Source organism: Delphinapterus leucas, chromosome 4, assembly GCF_059928025.1.
Source record: "Delphinapterus leucas isolate spDelLeu-1000000601 "Yukka" chromosome 4, BTC_Dleu_Yukka2, whole genome shotgun sequence".
Classification (NCBI taxonomy): domain Eukaryota; kingdom Metazoa; phylum Chordata; class Mammalia; order Artiodactyla; family Monodontidae; genus Delphinapterus; species Delphinapterus leucas.
Window position 1 is genome coordinate 55441093 of NC_143132.1, and position 25392 is coordinate 55466484.

General features: G+C 39.2%; 1 protein-coding gene across 1 annotated transcript in view; it reads right to left on the reverse strand.

Moving 5' to 3' along the window:
• Positions 1-25392, reverse strand: part of LOC111186627 (myosin-15) — a 102961-nt gene that overhangs the window by 12610 nt on the left and 64959 nt on the right. Inside the window, exons 11-18 of the mRNA XM_089909890.1 lie at positions 23211-23389; positions 15899-16078; positions 14703-14835; positions 11648-11715; positions 11321-11558; positions 7069-7186; positions 6041-6164; positions 4107-4243 (exon numbers count right to left, since the gene is read on the reverse strand). Of these exons, the coding sequence (XP_089766016.1) occupies positions 4107-4243; positions 6041-6164; positions 7069-7186; positions 11321-11558; positions 11648-11715; positions 14703-14835; positions 15899-16078; positions 23211-23389 (1177 nt within the window). The remainder of the gene's footprint in view (positions 1-4106; positions 4244-6040; positions 6165-7068; positions 7187-11320; positions 11559-11647; positions 11716-14702; positions 14836-15898; positions 16079-23210; positions 23390-25392) is intronic.

The window sequence follows — 25392 nt, forward strand, 5'->3', positions numbered from 1 at the left end:
TCCACTACAAACATCCTTTAAATGAGAGCTGACCCTTAAAGAGGGTAAGAAGTATAGAGGGAGCTAAAAAAAAACATAGCAAAGAGTGAATGCTTGTACGTCTGACCATCCTTATGGAAGGAGGAAGCCAGGCTTGGTATTGTAGGGTTTGTATTTTTATATCCTTGTGGATAAAGAGACAGGCTGTGATTTTCAAAGAATTTCACCCTTAATGAAAAGGAGGATTTAAAAATTCACCCACTGGCACAGAGAGAAGTCAAAGAGAAGAACATCTGATTTGGTCTGGGCTCAGGGTGAAGAAAAAAGATCCTACGCTAAGAATTTTTTTTTTATACTATGAACCAGCACCACCGGCGTGTTTGAGATTTAAATTATACTACCTGATTAGTGAAGAAATACACAAGAAATTAGCATAATCATTTTTTTACACTGGTAATAAATACCCTTTGGGCCCTTGGGGGAAAAATACAAAAGTGCACTGAAGAAAATACCCTAAAATCAAGCACTAGAGATTTTCTTAAAGTCCCCTTGAAGATGAGCTTACAGTTCAAAATTACAAAACACATATAGAGGGGCTTCCCTGGTGGTGCAGTGGTTGAGAGTCCGCCTGCCGATGCAAGGGACACAGGTTCGTGCCCTGGTCTGGGAGGATCCCACATGCCGTGAAGTGGCTGGGCCCGTGAGCCATGGCCACTGGGCCTGCGCATCCGGAGCCTGTGCTACACAACGGGAGAGGCCACAGCAGTGAGAGGCCTGCGTACTGCAAAAAAAAAAAAAAAAAAAAAGAAACACATATAGAAAAAAATTCAACCATAAGTGAGGGTGAGCACCCACAATAAAAAGTTTAATTAAACCCCCAAGAATTTCAGATAATTGAACAATCTGGTGGAGATCATAAAATACTTCTTAAGAATTATTAAAGACATAAAGGAAAGAACTGAAAAAAACAAGAAAGAAATGAGCCACTATGATAAAAGGGCAGACAGATTTGAAAGAGAACCATAGAAAATGTCCAGTACTGAAAAGTATAGTCGTTGAAATCAAATACTCAAAGGAAGAATTAAGCAGCTGATTAGACACACTGAAAAAAATTGTGAATTAAGAAAAATAAACCCAAGCAAGTGGAGGGAAGGAAAGAATAAAGCTGAGGTCAGAAACTAATGAACAAGAAAACAAAAAAAATAAAGAAAAAATTTAAAGGTGGGTTATTAAATGGTATCATTAAATAAACATCTGACATGAATAAGCAAGAAAAAGAGAAGGCATAAATAAACAATACTAGGAGTGATAATACTCTAAAATAAAATAATCTATGATCATGCCCTAGAAACATAGTTGTAGATATGATAGAGATTAAAAATTATAATCTAGCAAATTGGAAGATTTTAAAAGAAATGTAAAATTTCTTTTTTTAAAGAAATTAACCTAGGGCTTCGCTGGTGGCACAGTGGTTGAGAGTCTGCCTGCCGATGCGGGGGACATGGGTTCGTGTCCCGGTCCGGGAGGATCCCACACGCCGTGGAGCAGCTGGGCCCATGAGCCATGGCCGCTGAGCCTGCGCGTCCAGAGCCTGTGCTCTGCAACGGGACAGGCCACAACAGTGAGAGGCCCGCGTACTGAAAAAAAAAAAAAAAGAAAGAAATTAATCTAAACTGATTCAAGAAGAAAAAAATCTCAATAGGCTTATATCTATTAAATAAATTAAATCAAAATTGTAAAATCTGTCATGAAAGAAACACCAGATCTAGATGGTTTTATAGGCAAATTTTACCAAGCACTCAAAGACAGATAATCAAAATAAATTGTTTCATGTTTTGAAAAGAGAAAATGTTGCCTAACTCTTTTATGAGGTTAAGGTAACCTTGATTCAAAGTCAGATAACAGCAGAAGAAACAATTACAGGCCAAACTTATTCATGAACATTGAGGCAAAAATACTATAATACTATAACCCATCCCACAATGTTTGAAAAATATCATATTTTATAAACAAAGTGGGTTTAACTTTTTTTAATCTATTAATTTAATTCAACACATTTATGGGTTAGATGCAAAAGAAGAATTTAACCCTTTCTTGGTAAACGTGCTTAACAAAATAAGATGGAACGAATGTCCTCTATACAATAAATCATATCTACCAAAAAAAAATCTACAGAAAACATGATATTAAGAGGAAAACGATATCTTTCCCCAAAGTCAGAAATATGACTAAGTCTGGCAAAAGTCTTTGAAGTTGAAATACCACAAGTTGGTGAGAATATAGAGCCATGGGACTTTCATATACTTCTGGTAAAGGGCAAAACAGAAAGCATTTTGGCAACATCTCATAAAGCTGGAGTTGTGTATAGCCTAAAACCTAATAATTCATACCTTAGAGAAATGCCACTCGAAGTGTGGGCCTCGGTTAGCTGCTACCTAGGTACTATCAGCCAATGGACCAGCATTTTGAGTAACATTGCCCTCAAGAAACTCTTGCATATATGCAGGGGAAGACATTTACAAAAATGTCACTGCAGAACTGTTTGTAATAGCAAAAACTTTTAAATAACTTAAGTTTACTTGAGCTGGGAAATGGATAAATAAATTGTGGTATATTCATATGATGGAATACTATATAACAGTTAAGATCAATAAGCTAACCTTAGATTTATCAACATTAATAAATTTAAAAGCTAGTACTGAATGTAAAGAACAAATTTTAAGATAATACACAGAGCATATTTATGTGAAGACTAAAAACATGCAAAATCATGTAACTTTTTAAGGACACCTGCATATCTCCACAGAACTTGGATCAAGGGAGAAATATGCAAGGGGCTTCAACTGAGTCTGTTAGTTTATTTTTTAAATATATTGTGAGTAACTACAGAAGAATGTTAAACTTTATATGCTTTATATATGAAATATGAATGAAACAGAGGGATAAAAATGAATTCAGGATCTCAGGAGCTAGGAATAGGATCTGGATCAAGGAAGAAATAAAAAAAGGGTTTCAACTTTTTTAATTATTTATTTTTAAGTTGTGAGATATTACAGAGAAAATGTTAGGAACTGATGTACTTTGATGATAGCTCCATGAGTATGCATTATAATATTTTCTGTATTTTTTGTATTTTAAATATTACATAATAATTCCTTTAAAGTCATTCTATGATTTAGAGAGAATGGATAGTAAAGACCTCATTTTAGAGATGAAGGAAGTGAACTTGAGAAATTAAGAGTCTTACCCAAGTTTACAAAACTGGTCATAGAAGGCATGTCTCCTGAACCCCAAACTCTCATAAACTCCCACACCACATTGGGCACTGTATGGAGGTCACAGAAGACTCTTAGTAAATGTCTCTCTAATATCCTTGACATCACCATGTAATAATATTTTTCTTCTTTGGGGAAACAGAGGGAATTAACAGACTGTCAAGTAAGCAAATTATACCAAGACCTGTGGACCTCTCTCCAGAAGGTAAACTGTGCTATGGTAAAAAGTAAATACGACAACCACAGAATCCTTTACTCATAGTCCCTCTGTTTGGATATTTTGTTAGCTTGCTTTCCATGATTCTATTAAAGGTTTTCTTCTATTAAACAAAACCTATGCCTCAGTGTCCAGAGGTGATGATAAATGTCCCTAGTGAACCTGCCTGAAATGAAGTAACAGAGTTATGGTTACATGTCACCAAGAGTAAGTTTCTGACCCAGGGGAGGCTGTAAAGTGATCAGAACACCTACCTACTTTGCAGCAAACTTCCCCACAGAGCTGGCTGTGAGATGCATGCAAACACTTCTAGGTCTGCTTCTGTTTTGAATTATGAGTCACACTGCTCTCAGAGATCCAGACTTGGCCAATTATAAAGAATCCCTCCAAAGGGAAGACTGGAAGCAGTGCAAGAAATATCTGAATTATGCTTATTCTTAGTTAGATAGGGTAATAGAAGCCCTTTGTGCTCTGTTTGGTGTTCCATAATTTTAAAAATTTCAAATTAAGTCCCAGACTAAGCAGAGGTGGCAGAGCTCTCTACCCTGACCTATTGTAAGGCAATGAGCTAAAGTCACATTGACTGAGGCACACCATTACTCTAGCAGTGGGGACACAGGGTGGGGATATCATACCTCTCTCCCAGAATCCTCTGGAATTTGATTTGCATCAATTTTCCCCATACCCTGGCTTGGAACAATGTAAAGACTTTAGATGGTCTCTCATCTCTCATTGCTTTCAGTTGGCCCAGAAAGCCGACTTTTAAAAACACCTAAAAGAAATGTCAGATGTTAGTTCTACTCATAGTGGGCATTCAGTAAATGCCTGTTGAATGGCCCTATGAGCGATTGATGTATTTGTTTATCAGTTCTACTACTTGTTAATATTTCTTAATGTGTAAAATGTAAATTCTAGAAAGTTTGGTTTTATAAACCTAAAGTTTGCCACACACACACACAAAAACAACTTTATTTAATCCTGTGGTTATATTGGTTCCTTAAGAACTTAGACTATCCTCCTCCTGATCTATTAGTAATGTCTAGGTTGTCTAGGGAACTTGGTTTACGTTTTAAGATAGGCCCAGGCAGGGGTCTGCACAGTTTTTCTGTAAAGGGCCAGATAGTAAATACTTTTAGGCTTTACAGGCCACATACAGTCTCTGTAGAACCTCCACTCCCACCCCCATCGCCCTCGTCCTCCACCTCCTCTCTTTCTTCTATTTCTTCTTCTTCCTCTTTAAAAATGTCAAACCATATTCAGCTAGGGGGGCCATATAAAAAATAGGCCATGGATATGACCCTTAGGCCATAATTTGCTGACCTCTGCTCTAGAGAAAGTCACTTTTGTCTTAGACAATAAAAAATACACATAAATATTTTTTCAAGAATCATTAGTAATGGCCAAGATGAGGTGAGTGAGGTACCTAAAGCACAAATTTTAAGGAAGCACTCACTTTCAGGGTTGTACAAGTCAGTGTTTATACAACCTGAAGAGTGAGTGCTGCCTTAAATTTTGTGCCTTAGGAGGCTGTCTCAACTCATGCTAGTCCTGCCCTAGATGAGTAGTATACAGCAAAAATAACTAAACATACAAGGAAGCAAAGCACCAGGAGTGAAAACCAGCAGAAACAGACTCTCAGGTATTCAAAATGTGGGAGTTGAGTAATATTTTATAATCATGTCCAACAGAGTTCTTTTTCTTAAGCTCTTCATCCCAGACCCTCCAATTCTCCTTCAAATAATTTGGCCTTTATATGGATGTCATTAGAAACAACCTGATATTGACTAATGGATAAAACCAAATCTGTTAGTCAGAAGTTTCCCAAAATATGTGGATCATGTTAAGATCTTCAAGATGAAGCAGAATTTAGTGAATCACATTTAAGGAAATTAATTTTGGATTAATTTTTTGGATGGTAGGGTTGACCTTAACTTTTTTTTTTTTTCCTGTGGTACACGGGCCTCTCACTGCTGTGGCCTCTCCCGTTGCGGAGCACAGTCTCTGGACGCGCAGGGTCAGTGGCCATGGCTCACAGGCCCAGGCGCTCCGCGGCATGTGGGATCCTCCCGGACCGGGGCACAAACCCGCGTCCCCTGCATCGGCAGGCGGACTCTCAACCACTGCGCCACCAGGAAAGCCCGACCTTAACATTTTTAGACAGTCTTTCAGAATTAATTTCCTGAAAGTGTACTTGTGAATGAATCAGTTCACATGCAGACAAGCAGTTATCTCCAGTAAGTTGGTTCAATTTTGTCTAGCTCTGATGTGTATACACATTTTCTAGCACACTAAAGTTGATTCAGTATTTTATATCTTGGCACAAACTTGCTTAGATGAATAATTATAAAAATGTAAATGTAGTCAAGACTGAGGTTCAAAAAGCATTGAATTTTGAATTTGCTCTCTCAAATAGTGCTGAAGTTTTCAGTTTCATCGGAGCTCTGTTTGTATTAGTTGTGGTCACAAGAGCTGTAGAATGCCTTATAATTGCACTTTCATGGGTATTTTAAGATACACAGACTTTCCTCCCACTCTTCTCCAAAAGCATTCTTTGCAGTTCTCTGGTTACCTTAGTGATTCCAAAGTGGTACTGTGTATGGTCTATCTCCAAGGAGCCAAGTAATTCTTCAGCTGCTTTTCTGCTGCTCACAAACTTGCTCTTTGGAAAGGCCCTTTGGTTCAGAATGTAGTACCTAATTTAAAATAAGTAAAGAATAAATCCTGAGGTTGAGGTGCAAATAAAGAAAAATCTGGACAAGTGAGACAAAAGGAGGTATATATAGACTTCCACCCCTCCTACCAATATGTTCAATTTTCACAAAACTCTTGGTAGTAATAATGAGGATACGAGCAATAATTCCTTACTTTGGAATAATAGTTTGTACTTTTCATAGTGCTGTAGAGACCACCTCACTTGATTCTCGGCTCAATTAGGGAGGGAGGGAGAGAGAGATTAGGAGAAAGAGAAAGAAAGAGGCAGGCTTAAGTACATCTCTATCGTGCAGATAAGGAAACTGAAAAGCAGAGACGTCAAAGGTCTTTTCCAAGATTCCCTCACCCTAATGGTGAATTGGTGGAAAGCTAGAAATATACTTCTTAATTCTGACACAGGTACTCTTCCTACTCTACTCTACTTTGCTCACATTTGCTTGATCACCTATAATTTACACATTTAGAATCTGGGAAATAGAAAGCAAAGGTGCCTCTTCTGCCTTCTGCTGCACTCCCTGCTGGCTTCCTTCCTCTCACAGGATTGCTAGTAAAGCAACAGCCTGCTTGGATGGCAGCTACGATTAAGTACATACAACATTTCAGAGACTCAATTCAGCCTCCATATCGTTCTTCTCTATATATTTCTTCTATATGTGGGTCTATTATCCAGTAATAGAGATTTAAGGATATTACAGCTACATAGATGTTGGATTTAAGGGGAAATAATAATGGAACTCTGTCATCATATATCTCACCGCCACCAAAACACATCGATCTGTAGTCTGGAGGATATCAACCAAACAAACAATGCATGCCTAAACACTCCAAGAGAAGAAAACGAAATGGACTGCCACAGACTTCTTGGATCCTGGGATGTATGTTTACCTTTGTTTAAAATCAGCATACAGCAGTCGGTTTGGAAAGCCTTCACTGCATACCCTGATCCCTTCCAAGACACCATTACAGCGCAGCTGCTGTAGAACCAAATAAGCATCCATTACATCTGAAGAAAAACGGTCACAACGAGTCCATGTCTAAAAAAATGCTTACCCTAGATTTTGTCCTAATTGCTGCATCTGAGGTTAAAAGAGTTTGAATCTAGTGTTCTCTACATCATAAGGAAGAGGATTCACTCACTCCCAGCTTCATGGCACTCAAAGTACCCATCCTATTATGTAGGAGTCTCTGAATAGGATTTACCTGGAATGAAACCTTTAGTTCACAGTTAGTCAAGATTTTATAAGCAAATGCTCCTAGAAGATGAAAAAAATACATCTTTGCTAGAATGTAAATGACTGGCATTATACCCATTTGCCAGCCAAAAACCAGCTAAAGAGGGGATAAAACACAAAAGAGAACTGGCATCTCCAAGTAAGAAGGGGAGGGATTACAAGAAGGGGGAATATAATGAAAGGAGAAGATGAGAACAGCCACAACATTGTGTTTACTGTTCTGTATTAGGAAAGAATGGGCCACATCCCGGCCTACTTTCTCTCCTGATTATCTTGAGAAAGCCTAAGTTGTATTCGATAGTATAAGCATTCTCCTAGTACCCCTTTGTTCCTGAGATGGAGCCCACTAGAACTGCAGCTGCAATCTCTGATAGGAGCCTTAGAAAAGCCAACCAGTGAGCCACTGTATCTGGCTCTCAGCAAGGCTTCTGGAAGAAGCCAAGCAGCACTCTCCTAACAAAGACCTGCTAGAGTGTTATAAGGAAAATGGAATGAGATGATTCTCTGCTTATGCCCGGGGTCACAGAAATAAACTCTAAGCCATATATTCATAGTCCTGCACTCCCATCCCTTTCATAGACAGAAACAGATCATCTGTAAGAAGGAGCAGAAGCGGAGTTCTATGACACAATAGGGTCAAGCATACTCATTCCCTTTAAGGACATATGAAGAACTGTTTTGATTAGATCATGAAGCTTTTCTTATGACTTTCTCTTAAGACTTAGGAAAAAAAAAAAAACCTGCTGAAATCAGAGCTGATTCGATGGGAGTCAACTAATAGGTAACAGAATTGCTCCAAAATAGAGGTAGCTAATTAGATTCCTTGCTAGACGGAAGCAGTGTCCCTAGATGCATTCAGAAACCCAGCTGATAAGAAACAATGAGGCAAAAACACACAGCGTGAATGCACATGAAGGGTTTGCATTGCAAAAACTCAAACTGCAGCATCATTGTTTAGCATCACACTTTCCCAGAATAGGTCACAGGCTGTCAAGATGGGAGTCTTAATTACAGGAGGTTAATAAAAATGCAAGGTACTACAGAACCTCAGAAATCAGAATCAACAACATCTGGCTACATATTCCAAGGGTGATTAGTGCTCTGAAGACATAAGTGCTTGTCACATATACAACTTTGAGGCTGACAGCCTCCAACCAAGCTCCACAGAAGCCTGTAATTCCAAACAGAAGCCTGGGAATCTTCAAATCCAAGATGTAAGGAAAGTGATCCATGTAATTAATATCTGTAAAAACTTTGTTTTGTTAATTAAAAACATAAATAATTCACCACCACCTATCTATCTCATCACCGCCCTAGCACCATCCATTCATCAAAAAGTATTCACTACAAAAGCCAAGAAATGGAAACATTCTAAGTGTCCACTGATGGATGAATGGATAAAAAAGTTGTGGTATATGTGTATAGTGGAATATTATTCAGCCATATAAAAGGAGGAAATCCTGCCATGTGTGATAACACAGAAGGACCTCGAGGGCATTATGCTAAGGGAAATAAGCCAGACAGAGAAAGACAAATACCATACAATCTCATTTATGGTTCTAGATATTTTCACCATAAGCTTCTTTGTCAAAAGCATTTTTGCTACAAATGTTTTCACCGCATAACTAATTGGCCATGCAGCAATTTTGCCATTAAAGATAAAATAACTGGTTGACAGTTTGGTTTCAACCGGTTGACAATTTGGTTTCATTTCTCCATTGACACAATACTCCCATTTTCTATACATGAATCTGAAAGAGGCTGAGGGCCTCAGAGGTGCAGAGTTGAACCCACATTTTCCATAGAACTTGGAACATCTACCAACAGACATGTGACAATATGCCAAGAACAAACAACAGTGTGGAAGGCTTTCATAACACAACACAAAGCTCAGTTACAAACATGTATCCTAGTATTTGGAAACCGATACCTCTCTCAATGAGGGAAGAAATTTTAGCAAAAAAGAAAATGTGTGATGCAGAACAAGGAGATGAATCAACAAGCCAAAAAATGTATAATGAACTATGAACAAAGACTTGGAAGATAAATGCTTAGGTTCAACCCACAAAGTAAAATCAGATATTTGTACCGTATTGTCGTGAATCTACACACATTTTAAATTTATTCAAATATTTTACAATAGTCTTTTTAATTTTGTTATATATTTTTCATGTTTCATTATGTCCTTTTTAATGTCCCTCTTTTATTTTTTGTTATTTTATCTTTTATGACAAAATTGCCTTATGGCCAATTAGTTATGTGGGGAAAACATTTGCAGCAAAAATGCTTGGGGCAAAGATGTTAATAGCAAAGAAGCTTATGGTGAAAATGCCAGACACACTCACTTAAATGTGGAATCTTCAAAAAACAAACAAACTCATAGAAAAAGAGATTCGATTTGTGGTTACCAGAGGTGGGGTGGAGGAGTGGAACTTGGATGAAGGTGGTCAAAAGATACAAACCTCCATTTTTAAGATAAACAAGTACAAGGGATGTAATGTGCAACATGATGACTATAGTTAACACTGCAGTATGGTATGTTGAAAGTTATTAAGAGAGTAAATACTAAGAGTTCTCATCACAAGGAAACATTTTTTTTCTCTTTCTTTTTTTTGTATCTATAAGAGGCGATGGATGTCAACTAAACTTATAATCATTTCATGATGTATGTAAGGCAAACCATTATGCTGTATACCTTAAACGTATAGAGTGCTGCGTGCCAATTATATCTCAATAAAATTGGAAGAAAAATAAAATACTTCTTAAAAAGTATCTACTGCCCAGAAGTACATAACTAAAGAGACAGGTAGTTTTAAGGAGAGGGAAGATATTACTATTATGAAGGAAGACTAGAGGGAGTTCTCAACAATTAGAAATGGATTTAGAAACTTTCTTTATGGTCAATTTAGATAATTTGGAACAAATGATTTCCTTTATGCTTAAATATCTACTTTAATCCCCAAATTGATTATTCAATCCCTTCTTATTATACTTTGCCCTTGTAGACAATGGCACAGAAGCTCATCCACATTTTAGCGTGAAATTCAAGGAGGAATTTAAATGATAATGTCAAGCATTCTAATGTTATCCAATTGAGTCTGCTTTGTGAAATCCTTCTGTATGTCCACTTGAATCTCAATTCAAAGGCAATCTTGAGGAGGTTTAAAAAACTCACTTTTAACTTATTTTAGCTTTTCTATCTGAAAATCCACCCTTATATAAAACAAACTGGTAAATATTTCATTAAAAGACATTCAACATAGCTTAAATCAAATGAATTTCCTAGTGTGGATTACAAAGAAATCTATTTACCTGACATTTTGTTCACATTGGGAGTTATGCATCTCAAAAATGAGGTGCTGTTGATTTCAGGTTAGTCATCAACTTATTTAGGTTTTCCTAAAACAGAGATCATAACCAACACAAAATCACTTTGCAAATCATTAAAAACACCAATCTATGTCACAAAAGTCTCCATGTTGACCAACTTAGTCTTAAAGCCAGATGCATAGCAACAATAAAATAATGAATTCAACATTCTTCCCTGCTTACCAAAATACATTATTTCCTTCCCTTGACAAGTCAATATTTATCTGACTGACATAGTTCTGTTGTGTATCATATCTACCTGTTTTAAATTTGGTAGCAATACTTTATGAATGGGCAATAAAATGGCTTGAAGAAAGAAACTGTTTCTCAAGTTTCCTGCCTGGAAAATTTTTATCTTAGCTCAGTTTCTCTGGAAGCAGAATCTGAGATGGAGATTCTTGTTCAAGAGATTTATTTGCAGAAGGAGGGAAGTACAGTAGGGCAGGGGGAGAAAAAAGCAGTGGTATAGACTCAGTTTAGTCTGAGTCCTGCAGAAGCTCTGAGCACAAATGCACCAATTATACTACAGTTGGTACCTCCTTGAGACAAGGGAGGGGCCAGAATCTGAAGAGGAGAGTAAGGAGACAGATTAGCTTCCCATTCGACCAAGGGCAATTCTGGCAACTGTGAGTTATTATGAGCTAATATTTTCATAAGTGGTAAGATGGGCTGATAAAGGGGATCTAAGTAGGACACTGACAGTGTCCACGAAAGTCCATTAATATCAAGATAATCTTTAACTTTTCCAACTTGGTTAACTTCAGATACTTTATCCTTATTTGAAGATGTAAAATTTCAACTAAGTAATAAGATATGCAGATTGTGAGGTAGTTAATATATGAATAGATGCAATTAAAAATTACTTTATGCAGAGATGCAACCATTTGGAATGAAGCTCCTTTCTTGCCTTTCTTCTCCCCAAACTGTAGAGCTAAAATAAGAAGAAAAAAAGCACTAAAAAGGCCCTTTTTTGTCACATTACCAAACCCTGCTGACGAAAGCATAAATGTGTCAAAGTTCTAGAAGCAATGTGGCTATGTCTACCAAAAGCTTTAAAAATATTCATGCCTCAACACAAAACTCTATTTCTGGTGCTTTTCCTTAAGGAAATAGGCAACTGTGCACAGATACTCACTGCAGCATTGTTTAGTCATTAAAAAAAATAATAAGCAAAAAATTTAAATGGTAACAAATGTCTACCAACAGGAGATTGGTTACTTAAATTATGAAAGAGTATGCGTACAATGAAACACTGCAATCTTTTAAAATGATGATGCAGATCCATATAACTGGCATGGGAAGATTGCTCGGATTTATTTTGAGAGAAAAATTAGGCTACAAAATAGTTTGTATATTATGATACTGAGTGTGTATACATGTTTTTAAGTGTGATTGTATTACGGGTGACTATATACATAAAAAATGTTGGGTAGAGTATACACTAAAATATTAGCAATTGTGATCTCTCTATGTGAGATCAAAGGTAACTTTTATGTTCCTCTTTTTAGTTTTTCTATATTGTCTGTGTTTGGGGCAACACTCATGCATTACTTCTGTAATTTATAAAAACAATCTATTCCCACTTTCTTGAAGCAAAGGAATCTATGCTAAGCCAAACTGTTTTACAAACATTTGTGTAGCGCTAACTCATGAAGGTACAAAAGCATAACAACAAAACCCATAGGCAATCTGGAAAAAAAGGGCCAGCTGTCAATATGAAAAACTGATAAAATACTCTCTAGCTTGAGTAGCAACTGTGCTGAGGCAGATGTCATGAAGTTTAATCACTGATGTCCTATTGACATGCCCCAAGCCTTCCAAGTGAATCACTTGACTTCTTTGTACTTCCCCATGGGAAGGGGATACTACTACCTTCCTTTAGTTTTTTAAAAGAATTGTAACTGGTTTACAGTACTTGGATTCTCCAGAAGAAAGTATGGTTATTATGAGTAATTTAATTGGGATGAGTCAGAAACTTGGAGGCAAGTCCTTTTTCCGGGGGTCCTTAAAAAATAATGAAAAAGGACATTCTGGACAATTCTCTTCTAGTTCAAAAGAACACAGCACAACCGGAAGAGTCAGAAAATAATTTCCTCTCTCATTCTCTGCCCAAACCACTCTCTGATTTCTTATGACCAGAGAATTACTCATCTGGGAGCCATACACTTATGTGGCCACTATTTATCAGACTTCTCAGAGGTACTTTAGAAGCTATTAGAATCAAACAAACGCACTACCTGCAGATTTTCAAGGTCCATACCCAATAGATTCCATTTCTCAAGCTCCTCTTGAGGCGGGCCAACAGGATTTCAGGCATGCTTCTGAATTATGTCATCATGTGCTAATGCGGCTGGGAAGTGCTAAATTCTCTCCATTCCCTGGCCATGCCATCAGGAGTCCCAAAGCAGGCAACAGGGGACAGGAGTGAGCTTGAAGCTGGGTGTAAGACAAGAGGGTGAGAATGTCAGAAAGTAAGAGGACACATCCCACTTAAAGAACAGCTAGTACAGTTTGCCCCATTGCTACAAGGGCATCTGAAACCAGACTGGCCGGATTTTCTATTTTCCCATAATTTCCATTTTTCAAAAGAAAAAGGAAATCCAAATGTGTACGCGAGAACTTCCAATTTTTTCTTTTTAATCAGTGTGGACCAAACGTGTTTGAAGACCAGTTCTGCTCAGGAGATGCCAGTCTGGCAGCTATGAACTGTGACAACTGTGTCCCTCTGCTGCTGGCAGTAGTCCAGACGTGAGGGTAATGGCAGCAACCTGGCCTCTGTGTCCTCCAAGCCTTTGTATCACGGTGCAGAAGTCTGAATTGGATCCTGAATCCAGGTAGCCTGTCCATCTCTCTGTTTTGTTTGTTTCCAGAAGACAGTGAGAGTGGAATAGGCACGAGGCTAGTAAGCACAAGTCCTGTTTCCTACCTTGCCTTTGCCATTTAGTAGTGTTAAATTAATGAAGCAAGGAGGCCATCAGACTGAGGTGGCTCTAATGCTGTGTGGCAGCCTATGTAAGCAAACAAAATCTAAGTCTGTTAATGCCCCAAGGTTACCAAATCAAAATGCTAAGGACAACCAATCACAAACAGCCAACTGGGCTTTAGATACAGCTAAATCAATAATTTCTTTACTTTGCTTCTACCTTTTTTCTATAAAAGTCTCTCCCTGAGCTCCTGTGGGTGGAATGCTGTTAACCACTTCTGATTTGATGCTGCCAATTTCAATTGCTTTTTCCTCAAGTAAACTCTTAAAAATTTTAATATGCCTGAGTTTATCTTTCAACAGTAGATTTGTGAAACTTTAATTCTGTATTTGCTCCTATAAGATAGGGAGAGATTTCCCTTTACATGAATCTAAAAGGGCTAGGACAAGGATTGAGTAAGATAATGTATCTAAAAGTGCTTTGTAAATTACAGACTACTAAACAAGATTGGTTGTTAGTTGGTCAGCAAGTATTTATGGAGTGCCTGCTAAACAGGCATCTGCTACATGCTTGAGGATACACTTGAACAAGTGAGACATAATCTCTGCTCTCATGAAGCTTACAAAAACCCCATTACTATAATATAAAAGCACTGTGAAAGAGAATTCCAAGATATTTGGGGGATATGTATTAAAGGAGCTTGTTATCTCTCCCAAATCACTTATCAAAACATGGTTTTCTGCTGTCTCTTCAGCTTGGTTAAGTAGAAGATAAAAGCAGGCTGGAGCAGTCTCCTTGAAATCTATCTACCTTAGAGCACCATTTCCCCGAAAAACCACCAGCCAGAGGACGGAAAGGCTAATAAGAGGGGATGACGCAGACCACAGGGATCAAACACAGATATCACAAGAAAGAAGCCAGGATTTTATAAGTGCTGAGGCAGACATGGGTTCCATTCGGAGGCTGAAAAATTGAGGAAGATTTTTCAACTCACCAGTGTTGGTACTGATGTAATTTTCAAAGAGTTTTGCTAGGAGTCTGTTGGACGACTTCTGAAATACAGCCACCACTGTTTCATTAAGAAAGTCTTTGTTCTTTTCAAGCCAGCCACTGATGTTATAAGGCACCTTTGGAAAGGCATGCAGTTCAGGTAACAAAAGAGGTGAATGCATAAGTTACTTAGAAAATTGTGTATCCCTTTTAAAAAAATCATAAATTGTGTGGGTCCTTTAACAGTACTGAATAAATACTCCAGAAATCTATGTGCAACCCAAAGAGATTCTCAGGCTTTACCATTTACATTGTGGAAAGAAAGGACGAGAAGGGGAGGGAGAGAGAGGGAGAAAGAATCAGGGAGGGAAAGAAACACCAAGGAGAGGGAGGAAGAAATAGATGGCGTTTCCAGGAGAAACAATTCACATCAGCCCTCCTTCACAGGCAAGAATAGACGCAATAAAACAACTGTCTCTGACACACAGTGAGCATTCCAAAAACATTATCAATGATATTTTACTATAAATATCATTATAATTAATATTTAAGGATATCAAAGAAGAGATTTACAAGCATATCTAGATACAACTGGCAGGTCATTTTTAGGTCAAAGTATTATTTTATCCTTCGTCAGTTCTCTTTTTGTGCCATTCAGAATTACTGACCAGAAGCATAAAAGCAGAAAGAAGGGGCATGTGCATGCACACATACACACACACACACACACACACACACACTCCAGTGGGGAAATGAGGAGAGGGAGTGAGGGTTATTAGGAATCTTTGTTGGTCATAGTTTGGAGACCATTACTTCACAGTACTCTTTATGAGAGAAGGGAAAAAAAATCTTCAATAAAAAGATCAATTGAAATCACTCATTCACACAATGTTAAGTTGAAAGGAAGGACAAGTAAGGAAAAGCCCATGTCTTTGATGGTCTCCATAACTTTCTGAAGCTGTCTTACTTTGAGTTGGGGTGACAGAGTCGATTTTGAGATTTTTGACCTCTGTTATTATAGTATGGGTGTTTCATATCCTAAGTGCTAAAAGGCTACACCAACTTTTTTGGGGGACCTGAGATTTATTTTGTTCATCTCTCTAATCTAAACTTTACTTATATATTATCTAAGGGTTTGGGCTGAGTACATTTGAAACAGAGGCAGGAAAATTCAGGGCTGAGGGTCTAGAGGTAACTTACCACTCCTGCACAATGGACAAGGTCAAAGTGAGCTTCATATTTCTTCTTATTGTCAGGCTTGGGCTTCTGGAAATGAACTGGCTTTCCAAAATGGTTGTCAGAAAGTTTGGTCTTGAAAGTCACATCTGCAGCCTGATGAAACATACATTCCTCTTCAAGGATGGAAAAGATGCCCATTGGCTGTTGGAGATACAGATGAACAGCAGCTGAAAAAAACACCAGTAAGCAGTATTTTCAGTAGAGGGTCAATGTAAATTCTTTCCTATGAACCTAATTAGTTGACAAGGAGAAAGGAGATTCACTACATATAATTAGCTAATCATCCATTCAACAAATATTTATTAAATACCTACTAGGTACCAGGCACCAGCAGGAGCTGGGGATGAAGCCATGAGCCACATTCACAAAGTGTCTGTCCTCAGGGTACTTACATTCTAGTGGAGCAGACAGACAATAAACAAGTAAACACTAAATAAATAACTTAGTTTCCCATAAAGGCTCTGAAGAAATCATGCAAAGTAAAGAGAGAGAATGACTGGGGCTATGTGAGAGCTATTTTAGTAGGAGAGTCCAGTAAAACCCTCTGACCTGAATGAGAAGAGCAAATCCTGAGAAGACCTGTGTACAACTGTACTGGGCAGAAAAACGAAGAGTGCAAAGGCCCTGAGGCAGGACCACCCTTGGCAAATTTCAGGTCCTACCAGAGGCAAGTGTGGACAGAGCAGAGCTAGTCGGAGGGAGTGCGTGGAAGGAGAGATGCAGTGCTGGATCCCAAAGGCTTTATAGGCCATGGTAAGACATTTGGATTTTACTTTAAGTGTAATGGGAGGCCTTTGGAGATTTTTAAAGTGATGTGATTTAATTAATACTTGAAAAGGATTATTTGTTTAGAAGTGGTTGGCAAAGTAAAGCCTATGAGCTAATCCTGCCTATGGTCTGTATTGGAAAGCCGGTGAGCTAATAATGGTTTTTACATGTTTAAAGGGTTGTTTAAAAAAGCAGACAAGGAAGGATATGTGATAGAAAACTGATGACAGCATCAGAAAGCTTTTCCTCTAAAGAGCCATATAGTAAAGCTCTTAGACTTTGTGGGCCACAGAGTCTCTGCTGCTCCTTTGCCATCAACTCAGTCATTTCAGTCCTGAAAGCACTAATTGACGATATGTAAATAAAACAGGTGTGACAATGTTGCATTCAAACTTTATTTACAAAAATAGGCTACAGGTTGACTTTGGCCCACAGGGCCATAGTTTGCTGAACGCTGATCTAGTTGATTGATAGTGTTGGAGACTGTGAGAGGTCACTGAAACGTGATGCTGGTGGAGAGTAGAGCTGAGTCATAGCTTGCTGATGGATAGAACGTGGGGTGTAGTAGAAAGAGGAAGGATGACCAGGTTTTGGTTTGAGCAAATGGGTAGTGGATGCTGCCATTAACCAATATAGGGTATATAGACATGGGGAAAAACAGGTATGCGGGGGGGAAGATGAAGGATTCCTACATTTGCAAATCTATTTGTGGGTTTGTATGTTCATTTATCTACTCCACAAACATTTTTGAAATGCCTTCTATGAACAAATCACTGTACCAAACACTTTGGGTTATAACAGAAAAATCAGACATGGGCTCTGGCTGCAGAGCATCTACTGAGAAGACAAGACATGCACATAATATGTAGACTACAAAGCAAACAGAAAATGTCATGAGAGTTCCAAGATAGAACCATGACCCCTTGGTCCAACAACATAGATTTCATGATTCTCTACCAATCCTTTGTACCTAAGAACCACAAATGCTCAGGTTTGGGAGAGACATTATAGGTCTGGCCCAACCCACCGAAAAGCTCCTTGAATTCCATTTAGAATTTCCCTCTAAAAAGTAGGTTAGCCTATGCTTGAATATTTTCATGGAGAAGGAACAACCAACTCCGAGTCAAGGCTTTGGCTGGGTGATATATGAAAAGAAAATTTGTTTGTGGTTTAGAATCCTTTGTTCAAAATTATGCCACTGGAGCATACGAATGGGTCTAATTTGGATTATTACATTATTGAAGAACATGTTTTTTATCCACCTGAGTCTATCATTCTAATATACGGACTATGGTTTTCTACCTTTTGTAGAGTCTCATAGACTTAGAATCTGCACTTTATAGAAAATGTATTGAATGACATTCCATCAATAACTCTTGTACTGAAGGGCTCTGGCACATCTTTCCTCCCAAGCATCCAGGTGGGGGGTGATGCAGTGAGTAAATATGCAAAGTCTTGCTCCTGGCAGCACTGACCTTGCAAGTTCTTGGCAAAGTGAGAAATGTGGAGGAGAACAAGCAGGAGGAAGGAGAACCTGATAAAACTAAACAATTGAGTCACCGGTCCACATCGGTCTTAGAGGTGTGGACTCCATCTTGTATTGCATATTTTCCTACCACAGAAATAGTCAACCTTCAGTGAACACTAGAATGAATCATTTTAAAACGTAAGCATCTCCTGGGATGGTGCCTGTTAACAAGAGGGATGTGGCAAAGCCTCACAAGGAGCAGCAGCCCCCATATCCAGCAGAGCCACCTTCCATACATGAGGACCATCGTGTCCCTGGGACACCAATGAAGCCATCTTCTGTTTGGAGATGAATGGATGTTTTATGCAAAGCAAGTAGATGTCACAGCTCAAAATGTAACAATTAAACCACTGAGGAGGGAAAAAACGCTATTTCTTCAGGGTCTTCTCTATTTCTCCAATGCTTAGGAAGTATAAAACTCCTAATAAATATGAGGCCTTCTAGCAAATTAATTTCCAAATAGGTCAGGAAAAAAAGTAATTATGTTCTGTCCCGTAGCATCAATTGTCTTCTAGCACACAGTATATGGTCTAAGTCAGTTGCCCTGACTCTGAACATTAATGCTGTAACCTCTCCTTCTTCAAATCTTATCAATTCTGCCTTCCTCTCTTTTTACATCTGTTACTTTCTTATTATTTCCATGTCTGCTGTCCTGATTCAGGGCCTCTATTTCTCACCTGCTGTAATAGCTTCTTAATTGCCCCAACTCTAGCTTTCCTCCCATCCCAGACCCCATACATAAACCCACCAGATTTAACCCAAGCATCTCTGACTGCCCCATTGCCCGATGTGGAAACTTCTCTGGCTCCCCATTGCCTAAAAAACTGTCAAAATTCATTAAGATCCCTTCACAGCCTGACCCTCCTTTTTTACTTCTAGATACTTCTGTCTGTACACTCCAAGCTCTAAGCAGATTTTGAAATGTGTCCATTGCTTTCCTTCTCTAAGGCTTTGCTCTTGCCTGTCCCTTCACATGCTCACAATCTTCCTCTTTTCACCTGCTGAAATCATATCCATTTCTTCAGACCCAGATGAAATTTTACCCCCCTTCCCAGCAGGCCTTCCTAGATTCCTGCAGGCAGAGGTGACCTCTGCTCTTCTGAGCTCTGTGGGCCTTTGTCTGTGCCTTTACTGCATTTATCCTGACACATATTTCTACATTTATTAGACTTACAAATCTCCTATTTGACTGCATACATCCTAAGGGCAAGTGCTATTTTTAACAAATGCTTAAGTTTTCCACAGCATTTCATTCAAAGTTTTATAAATAGTAATGTAGTATTAGGCCTAAAATTAAGGTCCAATATTCTGTGGGCTTTGACATCAGGGGAACACCAGGAGAGCCTCAAATGACCTGATCAGGGGTTCCCCTCCCCATGTTCTACAGTGGGTTAGGTCCTCCAGCCATGCAACATTCTTTATCATGGGAACAGGCACAGAGCCTGCTTATTCTTTTTTGTTTTTTTTTTTTAATTTTATTTATTTATTTATTTTTGGCTGCACTGGGTCTTTGTTGCTGCACACGGGCTTTCTCTAGTTGCAGCGAGCGGGGGCTACTCTTCGCTGTGGTGCACCGGCTTCTCATTGCAGTGGCTTCTCTTGTTGTGGAGCACGGGCTCTAGGTGTGCAGGCTTCAGTAGTTGTGGCACACGGGCTCAGTAGTTGTGTCTCATGGGCTCTAGAGCGCAGGCTCAGTAGTTGTGGTGCACGGGCTTAGTTGCTCTGCGGGCATGTGGGATCTTCCCGGACCAGGGCTCCAACCCGTGTCCCCTGCATTGGCAGGTGGATTCTTAACCACTGCGCCACCAGGGAAGTCCCGAGCCTGCTTATTCTTGAGCAAGGGATTTCAGTTACCTGCCAGCCCATATTCAAACAAGCCAATCACATCCTCCAGTGGGAATTAGTGTCACCTCACCCTATTATTACTACAAAGCCTGGCTCCCACAGCTCTCGCTTTTTCATTCTGCTCCCAAGTGCAACTTCCATGTGACCTCCTCCCCCAGGCTGTGAGTATATGTGACTTATAAGCTGCTGTCAATCTCATCTGTCCAGTGTCAGGTGTCATATGTTCAGTCATTCCCATAACCCTAGGATAGGAATCCCTCTCTCACCAGTGGAGTGAGGGGGAAGTGATCAAAACAAGTAGTTGCTAAATACATTTACTTGTTAAACTTTGAAAACCAGTAAAATTTTGGTCTTAAGACATCTTTGCAATTATATCCTCAGTACCTTGAGTGCCAGGATGATGTCTCTGGTTTGTATTTCTCACAACCCTTAGCAGAGTAGGTCCTGAGGTGACTAAAATCTAGGTCTCAGCAAATTTCTGTTAAGGAATTGATTGATGGGCGAACACTAAGACATACAGGTTCGAGCTTTGGGACCTGGGCTGCTTTGCTGTGGGCAATAGTTAGGCAGAAAGTAAGAGTTGTCAGCCAAAAAACACAATGTTATATGTTTAAAGAAAATATTCATGTGCATACAAGGGATAACAAACTAGATATTAATGTGATCCACTTTATAATAAAAACACCAGAATTAGCATATCCAAAGAACTCTACTTGGGAGACAACAACAGTCATTGCCAGGATGCTACCAGGATTTAAATATTTTAGAAACTTCTATGGGATATCTGACACCTTTGACTATTGGCATGTGGAAACATCCTGTTGTCTGACCATGGATAGAAACAATCACAAGTTATTTGGGTCAAGTCAGACAAATAAGGTGAAAAATGTGACAAAGTTGGTAATACAGTTTGGACTCGAAAACAGTTAAGATGATCAGTATTGAAGTTAATTTTCTCTCAAAGATAGTAACAATCTAACAATTTATCCCAATCCCCGTCCCATGAGGGACTTTTTCCAAAAGGGCTGAATTATTGGAAGAAGGATGTAGCCTCTCAAGGTGACTCATTGAAGGGGCAACAGTTTTTAAATATATAATTTTGGATGTATTTGTTTTAAAAAATAATAAAAATAATCTCTTTACCAATACCTAATGTAAAACCATAAATGTAATCAATGTTAATACTTTGATATGTAAATTATTGATGCTCAAGTTCTAAACAAACTAGAACGTTTCAAGTAATCAGATAAGTGTGAGCTAATCCTGTAATAGATCTGTTCACTGCATATGTATAGAAAAAGATTACTGTATGTTTGAAGACCAAATTAACAAAGTTGGTATGAAAATAAGTTTTTTTAGTTTGATATAAACTTTTCTGTACATGTAAAAACACAAAACTTACATGTATGAAAATCTCTCTTTTCCTGATATACACACACACAGATGCATTCTATAAGACATATTATATGTATTGATGTATTTTAGTTCCTTTGAACTTTGAAAACTTCCCATGATGCCTCTGTTTCAAGGAGTGAGTTTGATCATTAATATCTCCTACAAATTTCCTTCATGTACCTGAGTAAACACAATGATCTTTTCAAAATATAGAATCATTTCAAGAAACATTTTGGTATTCTGCATTTGCCTGACCTGAACACCTTTGAAATCATTCACAGGAAACCAAAGACTTATCTTTTCCTTCTATCACCTGCTCAGTTTTGTTGTTTTTTTTTTCTCATTTTATCATATCAGTAGAAAGTACAACAGGAAATTACATCTAGGTTGCTAGTGTCTTATTTAGAATAACCTTGTCATAAATAAGATAACAGGCTTAAGATCAACTACAAATCAGTAGCATTCACAGGGCTATTAGGATCTGAATAATGTCTGCATCCCACCTTCCTGCCTGAACACAGTATCTTGTCACAATCAGAGTAAGTAGATATTATAGGTGACAATTGCCCAAAGTTAAATCTGCCCCTAGAAGGAGCTCCAGTTCTATTGTTTCATTTCTAATTAGGAAACTATAGCTTTAATAATGCCACCAAACATTTACCAGATCATGGTTGGGTCATTATTATCATTATTTTTAATCAGCTCACAAGCTAGTTCATTATCATTATTTTTTTAATCAGCCTGTCCTCCCCCCCAGGAAGTTCACTGGTTATAAAACAAGAAAAATCAATGTGATGTCCACTCCTGTTAGGAATAATGGCTACTATCAAGGAAGATTTAGTTTCATCTAAGTCTAACATATAAAATGGGTGGGACAGTGATTGATACAATCTGGACCCCACAAAGGACAGTGAAAGGTCAGTCACCTTTGCCCCTTCCTGACAGGGTTGCTGAGAATCAGATGTGACAGCATAGCATAGCTGCCTAGACCTGTGTCCAGAATTCACTGCAATCCATGGCTATAGCAAGACACAAGGGCATGTAGCTGCTCACACCCCACCATGCTTGCTCCTTTGGACAAAGCCACAGGAAAAACTATACTGAATTTCCCCAGAAAATCTGGCTTATCTTTTCCAGAACACATGGAAAGAGTTCAAAGTAGAGGAACATCATCGAATTCAGAAACCATACACTGCAGCTAATTTACTAATAAGCCATGAAGTATTGTCATAAATTACTTAAACTAACTGGTACTTGTCCAATTAAATGAACAAACTACATCCTTCAAGGTAGAGGCCTTGAGGATTTATGGCAATGGTTTGTTTGCATGCTAATTTGCCAAATTTTGTTAAGCTGCTCTGGGTCTACTCATGCACCTTATGTTAATCAGCCAGGCCCTACAGGGTTCATCTTTTCAGCTCTGTGTTTTTCCAGTCAAGAACAGGACCCTTTTTCATCTCAACAAGTTTCCTCACCTATTAACAGTGGAGATCGTGCGTAAGCAGCAAATGTGTAGCGACAGTGTGAGTTAGAGGTGATGGAGTAGGTAACTGACGTGAGAGTTTAGTTAGGATGCCACGGGGCTGCACAAAAAAGAACATTAAGAGAAAATGTGCAGAGCTCTCCTGCTCTATTTCCCATCCCCTTCACAGAGCCTGGGTCCTGACATGGATCAACATGGCAGGCAGGGACAAGTCTCCTTAAACAAAGATGGATGAGGAGAAAAACACGCATCACCTTCTCAATGAGATCTTTGCAGGCTTGCAAGTCCAGGCCAAACTCAATGGACACCCAGTCAATGCCTTCTCTCCTCTTTTCCTCTTGCTCCATAACCAGCATGTGCTGACTGAAGAACTGTTGTAAATTTTCAGTGGTAAAATTAATGCAAATTTCTTCAATGCTGTTATACTTCAAGGCTGTGATTAGGTAGGAAGAAGAGATAAAATTGAGAAAATGGTTATTATTGAAGGTGATGGTTAATTAACTTGATTGTGGTGATTATTTCACAGTGTATATGTGCACCAAATCATTAAGTTGTGCTACTTAAATATATACATTTTTTAGTTGTCAAATATAACTCAATAAAAAAATGAAATAAAATTGAGGTCCACTTGGAAAAATGTAAAGAGAAAACCATAACCACCATCATATGTTGGCAAATAGACCCAATAAGTAAAAATAGCACAATTAAATTCTTACCTCCTTCATCTATACCTGCAAACTAAAGATTATGACAGTCAAATAACACTTAATGATACTACAATTCAAAATCATAAAAGATATCTTTACCTCTATTTAAGGCTGAATTAATTTCTTAGCACTATTAATTATAATAATATTTATTGTTATTTGTTACTATTAATAATAGCTTTTTCCAACCAAAATAACTCTTCAGGTTTGCACAGAATGAATCTCACCATGCTTTGACTAAATTTTCTGAAATTCAATCCACATAGTCTAATCTCCTTGTAAATATACATTGACTTCATTCTTACTAAATATACTTACATTAAGCATCTCAAAACCAGCTATGTCAAGAATGCCAATGAAGATTAGCTTCAAGATGGTGAACAAGTAAGACATGGAGATCACCTTCCTCCCCACAAATACATCAGAAATACATCTACACGTGGAACAGCTCCTACAGAACACCTACTGAACGCTGGCAGAAGACCTCAGACTTCCTAAAAGGCAAGAAACCCCCCACGTACCTGGGTAGGGCAAAAGAAAAAAGGGAAAACAGAGACAAAAGAATAGGGACGGGACCTGCACCAGTGAGAGGGAACTGTGAAGGAGGAAAGGTTTCCACACACTAGGAAGCCCCTTCACTGGTGGGGACGGGGGGGGTGGCGGGGGTGAAGCTTCAGAGCCACGGAGAAGAGCGCAGCAACAGGGGTGCGGAGGGCAAAGCGGAGAGATTTTCGCACAGAGGATCGGTGCCGACCAGCACTCACCAGCCCGAGAGGCTTGTCTGCTCACCCGCCGGGGCGGGCGGGGGCTGCAAGCTGAGGCTCGGGCTTTGGTTGGAGCGCAGGGAGAGGACTGGGGTTGGCTGCGTGAACACAGCCTGAAGGGGGCTAGTGCACCACAGCTAGCCGGGAGGGAGTCCGGGAAAGTCTGGAGGTGCCGAAGAGGCAAGAAACTTTTTCTTACCTCTTTGTTTCCTCGTGCGCGAGGAGAGGGGATTCAGAGCACCGCCTAAACGAGCTCCAGAGACGGGTGCGAGCCACGGCTATCAGCACGGACCCCAGAGACGGGAGCCTGTGCAGCCCGCCACTGCCAGGGTCCCATGATCCAGGGACAACTTCCCCGGGAGAATGCACGGCGTGCCTCAGGCTTGTGCAATGTCATCCTGGCCTCTGCCGCCGCAGGCTCGCCCCACACTCCATGCCCCTCCCTCCGCCTGCCCTGAATGAGCCAGAGCCCCCGCATCAGCGGCTCCTTTAACCCCGTCCTGTCTGAGCGAAGAACAGACGCCCTCCTGCGACCTACACGCAGAGGCAGGGCCAAATCCAAAGCTGAACCCCTGGAGCTGTGCGAACAAAGAAGAGAAAGGGAAATTTCTCCCAGCAGCCTCAGGAGCAGCGGATTAAATCTCCACAATCAACTTGATGCACCCTGCATCTGTGGAATACGTGAATAGATAACGAATCAACCCAAATTGAGGAGGTGGACTTTGGGAGCGACGATATATACATATTTTTTCCCTTTTCCTCTTTTTGTGAGTGTGCATGTGTATGCTTCTGTGTGTGATTTTGTCTGTATAGCTTTGCTTTTACCATGTGTCCTAGGGTTCTGTCCATCAAATTTTTCTTTTTTCTTTTTTTAGTATAGTTTTTAGCACTTGTAATTGGTGGATTTGTTTTTTGCTTTGGTTGCTTTCTTCTTTCTTTCTTCTTTTTTATTACTTTTTACATTT